Source organism: Myotis lucifugus, unplaced genomic scaffold (genome assembly GCF_000147115.1).
Source record: "Myotis lucifugus unplaced genomic scaffold, Myoluc2.0 scaffold_229, whole genome shotgun sequence".
NCBI lineage: Eukaryota > Metazoa > Chordata > Mammalia > Chiroptera > Vespertilionidae > Myotis > Myotis lucifugus.
Genome location: NW_005871277.1, coordinates 1,432,419 through 1,439,686, shown reverse-complemented (window position 1 = coordinate 1,439,686; position 7,268 = coordinate 1,432,419). Strand labels below are relative to the sequence as shown.

At 59.3% G+C, this 7,268-nt stretch overlaps 1 protein-coding gene across 1 annotated transcript; it reads right to left on the bottom strand.

Annotated features, from left to right (window-relative positions):
- Positions 1 to 55: 55 nt before the first annotated feature.
- Positions 56 to 6,058, bottom strand: TMEM119 (transmembrane protein 119). Its single transcript, XM_006109724.3, is given in 3 exon segments — positions 56 to 1,323; positions 1,326 to 1,722; positions 5,977 to 6,058. Coding segments are annotated over 2 exon segments (840 nt in total). The 5' UTR covers positions 1,711 to 1,722; positions 5,977 to 6,058; the 3' UTR covers positions 56 to 868.
- Between the last annotated feature and the right edge of the window lie 1,210 nt (positions 6,059 to 7,268).

Genomic DNA, 7,268 nt, shown 5'->3' with positions numbered 1-7,268 from the left:
TCCCACACCCCAGACCAACCAGACGCTGCGGGGCACCTTCTGGAACACTGAGAGCAGTAATTTCCAGAGTGCGCCCTGCAGCAGTTTCCACTGTAGCTGCTAAAAAATAATAATAATAATAATAATAATAATAACGAGAGTACTCCCTGGTCAAAAGCAGTTTGGGAAAGGCTGTGAAACCAGAAACCAGATTCCCCGGGGCCTTGACTGCAGGACTTGTCAGAGCCCTGGGGTGGTCTAAGGGGGTGCGGGGAGTCGAGAAGCAGCGTTTCCTCAATTCATTGGATGCCAACATCTTTTTTCCACAGGGTACCTCAGGGAACCCAGTTTGGGAAATGCTCATTTTCGTACCTGTCAGGGTACCTCAGGGAACCCAGTTTGGGAAATGCTCATTTTCGTACCTGTCAGGGTACCTCAGGGAACCCAGTTTGGGAAATGCTCATTTTCGTACCTGCCAAGAGGTGAGCAGGTGAGGGGCCCACTTCTGCCGTAGCACTAGCCGCACCCGCCCCGGCCACTTCCACGTCTCCCGGTTAAAATCTTCCAAAACTCCTAGCTGATCGGTTTACGTTTCTACCTCGATGGTGATGCTGGCCCGGTCACGGGGGACCCGCCAATTGTGTTTCCTAATCGACGTGGTTGTAAGGGGGACACATCCCCAGCCCCGCCTCCCCACAGGAGCTGTGCTTGGGATGTAGCCCTTCGGGGCTGCGGAGGCAGATGTTCTAGAACTTGGTGAGATTCCCGGGTGGAGCGGACACCAGTGTCTGTTCGCTGTAGGAGGGGACACGCTGGGATTTGCGGCTGGGGGTGGCCCAGAGGGGACCCCTAGGGGCCAGACAGTCAGGGCCACAGCCCTGGGGGCCTGTTAGACGCTAGGGGTGACACTGCCACAAGCACAGGGACTCTGGGGGGGCCCAGCTGGGTCCCCGGCTTCCTGGGCTAATGAGGGAGCCGCTTCTGGCTCCCCTGGACCTTCTCGGACCCCCAGGACCCCCTCTGCCAGCCCTGAGCATGGCCCCTCCGTCACCCCTGGCTTCTCCGTGGGGACCCCACACCCCGGGGCGTCCCGGTCCTCCTGGCTGCCTGGCTGCTCTTCCTCTGACTTGCCCTCCGTCATCCTGGCTCCATCTCCACCGCTCGGGGCCGCCCTGGTGGGAGACCTGAGGTTCTGGGTGGCGGCGAGGATGTCGGCCTGGAGCTGCTGGGAGGAATCCAGGGCCTCGTCGGGCCGGCCGTCGGGGGCCCTGTCGGGGACCTCGCTGAAGGCCTGGGGGCCCCCGGCCCGGTCCCTCTGGTCCACGTACTTCTTCTTGGGAAAGACGAGGGGTAGTAGGCGGAGGCCTTGTGCTTCTGGCGGGTGATGACGGCGGCGCAGACGGTGAACATGACCAGGAGGACCAGCGAGCCCACCACGGCGATGAGCATCACGTACTCGCGGAAGAAGTCCACGATGCCGTCCAGGAAGTTGGTGGGGGGCTTGGGGCCCGCCAGGGGCGTGGGCTGGGGCCCCACCGACGTGGCGCTGAGGGCCGGGGTCCGGGGCGGCGGGAGGCTCGGGGAGGAGGCCGAGGAGTCATCGGCCTCCCCGCTGCCCCCCATGTCCTCCAGGAAGGACACCTGCACGGGCACGGAGTGGGCCACGGCGGGCAGGACCCTCACGAGGAGCAGCAGCGACACGATGAGGCGGGGGGCCATGGCAGAGACCATGCTGCCCGGGACCTGTGGGCGAGCGAGGCAGAGAGAGGTCAGGGGGGGACTCAGGGTCTTAGGGGACCCCGAGGAGGTGCAGGAAATATGAAGTCACTTCCTTCCTCAGGCCTGAGCCTCTGCGTGGTACAAAGGACCCCCGTTCCTTCCTATGTGGGGTTCACGCCTGCCCCCCCCCCCACTCCACTCTGAGGTCCTGGAGGGCAGGGTCTGAATCTTATTGATCTCAGCATCCTCGGGGTTTGGCCCTGTATCTGGTATACAGCAAGTGCTCCATAAATGTATCTTGACTGACTTGAATTAATGGTAATAATTTAGCCTTTTACTGCTTGCCCTGTGCCAGGAACTTTTTTTTACCTTTTTTGACGTGGAATTTCTCATTGCCTCTTGAGGACCACCCAATGGGGGAGGTGCTATTATTCGCCCATTTTCCAGGTATGGAAACTGAGGCTCAGATGGGGGTTCCATGACGTGCCAAGGAAGAACAGGGGCTTGAAGATGGCAGGGCTGAGTAAGTGAGGAACTGAGGAACTGTCAGCGGACCCCGCTCTTATGGGGAGCCCTCCCCAGCAGCCCCCAGCCCCTCTGGGGTCGCCTTCCCTTCTCGGGAAGAGTCATAGGTTTTGAAGCCTGCACGTGTTCTGAGCTCAGCAGAGGGCCTGCATGCCAGGAGCATGCTGGGAGCATCTGCCCCATGGCCAACTTCCCCTCAAGGCTCAGAGCAGGACCTGGAGGCTGCAGAGTAACCCCCCAACCCCCACCCCCACCCCGTGCCTGAGACAAAGCTGGAGTCCACTGGAGCCTGAGTCCCACCACTAAATGGGGACCAGCTGAGCCCTGCACCTCACTTGCTCCCAACATGAACCCTCAGACCCTATCTGGCCCAGACAGCCGGCTAGCTAATAACTTCCTCATGGCTCTGGTTTACTGACCCTCCCTGCCAACCTGAGTGGGGCTAGGCGCTCAGATAAACCCAGAGACCCCCTTCGGTGGCCCCAGGTCACCCCCCTGAGAACCCCATCCTGACCCAGTGGAGGGCCCAGGACCCTGACACTGGGTGGGGCTAGAGGCTCCAAGATAGAAAAGCCGTAGGATCGCATCTGAGGCTCTCGGGGAACTGAGATGGGGAGACAGAGGCCCAGAGAAGGCGAGGGGCAGCCCCAAAGGCACACAGCAAGTTCCCAGGCTGGAGAAGGAAGTCAGGTTTCCCACACCTTGACCGCAGGTCCCCTTGAGTGCCTGGGCCAGACGCCCCGCTTCATTACACGGGTGATGCGCTGACCTCACGGTGACCGGGGGGACTCGGAGATGAGGTAGGAATGGCGCCGGGCCGTGTAGTGGCTTTTCCAAGGAAGCCGGGCCTCTCAGTGAAAGTGCCATTCATTGAGGCTGACTCTGGACAAAGTGGCTCAGATGGCAAAAACAAAAGATAGTTCCAGGGCAGAGGAAGAGGCAACACTGCCCAGGGCTCATTGTTAGGGGAGCTGGTCAGTGCCTTCCTCACAGGCCCTCCTCGGAGCCGCTCTGTGGGTGCGAGCCTGCGGAAGCCCTGGGGGCCGGCGCTGCCCGTCGTCTGCTTTCAGAGGAGGAAACTGAGGCTCAGAGACAGACAGTGATTTGCCCCAGGACACACAGACAATAGTGTCAGAGCTGGGGTTTGAGCCTTCCTCTGTGTGACCCAAGTGTTCTATCTATCTATCATCTATCTATCTATCTATCTATCATCTATCTATCTATCTATCTATCTATCTATCTATCATCTATCTATCTATCATCTATCTATCTATCTATCTATCATCTATCTATCTATCTATCTATCTATCTATCATCTATCTATCTATCTATCTATCTATCATCTATCTACCTATCTATCATCTATCTATCTATCTATCTATCTATCATCTATCTATCTATCTATCTATCTATCATCTATCTATCTATTATCTATCTATCTATCTATCTATCATCTATCTATCTATCTATCTATCTATCATCTATCTACCTATCTATCATCTAACTATCTATCTATCTATCTATCTATCTATCTATCATCTATCTATCTATCTATCTATCTATCTATCTATCACGCCCTCTGGTTGGCATCACTTGTCAGCTGGGAAAAGGTCTGAGATGCTACATGAACTGCAGGAGCCTTCTCGGCCCCCCTCTCACGGGCACTTGTAGCAAAGGTCCTACTCAGCTTTGATCTCGGGGTCTAAGCCGCAGCAGTCCCCACCCTGCCTCTGCCTGCAGTCAAGCCCCAGGAGAGACCCCTCGTGGTGGCAGCTGAGCTTCTCACCACAGACCTCAGCCATGAGCAGCGGTGGCTGAATCCCAGGGCTTTCCCAGGGGCCGACTGTGGAGTCCCCTCGCTGCAGGTCTGCAGGCGGCAAAGCAGGGAGGCCGGTTAGGCCGGATTAGAATCTGGGCTCCGTCTCGGCTCTTCGGGGCCTCACTCTTCCCATCTGTAAATTGGGGGCATGCTGGGGAGGGGAGCAGCCGAATTGCTACCCCAGCAGAGCTCCAGGGCCAGCCAGCATTTCCCCACAAAAGTCAACAAATGATAATCCTCACCCGAGATGTGCATTTGCTCACTGTCTCCCCCCACCTCCAGGACAGGCCGACTTTTATACCTCGGTGGGTGAAATCTCCTGAAGTCTGATCGCCGAGGAATCTAGGAACACACACACACACACACACACACACACACACATATACATGCATGCACACACATGCACACTCACACGCATACATACATGCACACATGCACAACAGAGAGCTGGAAAGAGAAAAGTGCTCCCTGCCCTGAAGCCTTGGGGTGAGGGGGGCAGAGGACAGAGAAAGAGGCCACACAAACTATCTCTGGCTCTCAAAGGCCGAGAACCCATCTCTCAGAGGCCCCCACACCCCGCCACCCCTCGTGACCCCCCAGGAAATATGCAGGCAAAGTGTGGGAGCTGGCTGGGCCTCTCAGGTGATCGCTGTGTGACCCCACATAACAAGCCCCTGCCCTCTCTGGGCCTCAGCTTCCCATCCGTGGAATGGGTGCACTGGCCCGGGCATTTCTGAAATGGCCGCAGCCCGTCCGTTGCCCTCCCTCCTTCCCGGGTCCGAATTTGTTCCAAGACTCGGGAACTCATTGGCCATTAACAGCTGGGGTCAGGCCAACCGTCTCGTTTTACCCCGAGGGAACTGGGCTGAAACTGGGATCAGCTGCCCAGGGTCTCACAGCCTGTCAGGAGCCCTGAACCGAACCCAGAACGGAGAGGCCTCTCAGAAAACCCCACTGTGTCCCGGTGTCATCTCCGGGCCTCGGTTTCCACGTCTGTAGAGTGGGGATAAGGCCGCCTCCCGGGAACATTGTCAGGATCAGACCGCAGCGCCCAGAGCTCAGTAGGTGTCAGTGAGTGGGTGCCACATGGAGGGGAGGACCCCCGCTTGGAGCAGGGCCTCTCTTTAGAGCCGTCACAGGGTTTATTGTTTTAAAATGTGACGGCCCAGCCGATGCCAAGGATGCAAATCCACCCCTAAGACTTAGGTACCCCAAGACCCGAGGCCGAGGGGCCCCGGCAGCTGCTCCACCCCCACCCAGAGACTGGTAGCCAGAGGGGAAGGGCGGCCCAGGAAAACCTGGCTTCAATTAGTGGCCTTGGGGGAGGGGTCTGGCTGAAGCGCTGTGGCCCCTGCTGGGGCAGCGGAGGGCAGGGACCAGGGCCCTGGAGGGAGGTCTGGGAGGGATGGGGATCCTGAGGGCTCACACCACACACACACACACACACACACACACACACACAGCAGCGGCAGCATGGACACACAATACACGTACAGACACACAACATACGGACTCAACATCAGGCACCCCGAGAGCTCGCCGGGCCCGCCAGCACAGACACACAACACACAACGGGCTGATTCTCCGACAACACGTGCACATCACAACCCCGTCCCCCCATGGATCCCCCCAGACCGGACGGCACAGTCCCAGCCACACCACCACCCGCCGACCCTGGGAGCAACCTCCCGGGCGTCCACTCGCAAGAACAACGCATCCCTACGGCAAGGCCGCAGTGCACACGGGGGCACGCTCGTCCCGCACCCCTGGCCCTCAGCACATCACACACGTACACAGCATCCAGCACACCCTCCAAACTCACACACACTTAGAGACGCCCCCCCAAAGCACTCCCGCCGGCCCCAGTCCCTAAACGCCAAGACATGCCCGGGCTCCCCAGTCAGAGGAGGGGACAGGAGGGGACCCCGACTCACCAGTCCCTCCGCACACAGGCCTGGTCTCCCGCCAGGTGGAGCGAGAGAGAGTCCGTGCCAGTGCCCCGGCTGCTCTGGGCCGGCCGCCCCGCCCTCCTCCCGCCCCCTCCCTCCCTCCCCCCTCCCTGGCTGCGGGGCCAGCTTGATTTCATTAAGGGGTTTAGGGTGGGGACAGGGGGAGGGGTGGGGCTGTGCTGGGCCACACACATCCCCCCTCGCTCACACTCCTGCGGGCGCCCCCTCCACGCTCCGGGGAAGCCCAGATGGGGCACTTCCTCCCTGACCATGGTCCCCAGGGTAGGCTGGGGCACACAGACAGACAGGGCTGTCCCACAGCGCCCCTCCCGCCCCCCCAAAAACCCAGCAAGCTGGGGTCCTACCCTTCCCCAAAGAAGAGGAGGTCAGGCGGTTCGGAGGCCCCTGGACGTGAGGGGGAAATTCCCAGTCCTTGGTTCCAGCTGTGACTCAGGTTTTCCGAGGCTCGGGGTGCAGAGTGGGAGCCGGGGTGTGTGTAAGGCAGAGCATGAGCGAGGCCTGCCGGAGGGTCCGGGCTGGGGCAGGGAGCTCCTTATGGCAGCCACTGTCTGGCCCCTGCCTCCTCCAGGCCTCAGTTTGCCCATTTGCAGGGTGGGTGGGATGCTTTCTGGGCTCCCTCAGCAATGACATTCTAAGGTTAGTGGCCTCGGAGTGGTTAGAGCAGGAGCTGTGGCCCCACTTCACAGATGGGGAAAGTTGAGGCAGAGGAGTCCAAGTGGCTCAGAGGACTGAGAGGTCAGTCGTAGCCCTGGACCCGGGACCTCTGGCTGACCTAAGGAGTCCAATGGGCCAGCGGCCCCTGCATTCATTCATCCATTCATTCATTCAGCAGATGAATGTTCTAGATGTTCTGCGTGAACTCCTGTAGGGCATCGGGCGCTGTCCCCAGCAGGTCTCAGAGGTGAAGCCCAGCCCTCAGGAGCTTGAAGACTTCCAGGGAGAAAGACATTTATGTAAATTACTTTTCAGAAACAGAAATGGGTCTGGGGTAGGAGAGGGGGCAGGCTAGGTGCTCGGGGACCCCGGGGCAAAGATGGTCCCGAGAGACAGAGTCAGGGCAGGGTCCTAGAGGACTTGGCCGTGAACCAGCGGAGTCTCAACAGGAGAGTCCCTGAGAGGCATTCCCGGGGGAAGCACCAGCCTGGATAAAGGCCCGGTGGCTGGAGGAGACGTGGACAAAAGGAAGGAACAGGGCCGTAACCGGTTTGGCTCAGTGGATAGAGCGTCGGCCTGCGGACTGAAGGGTCCTGGGTTCG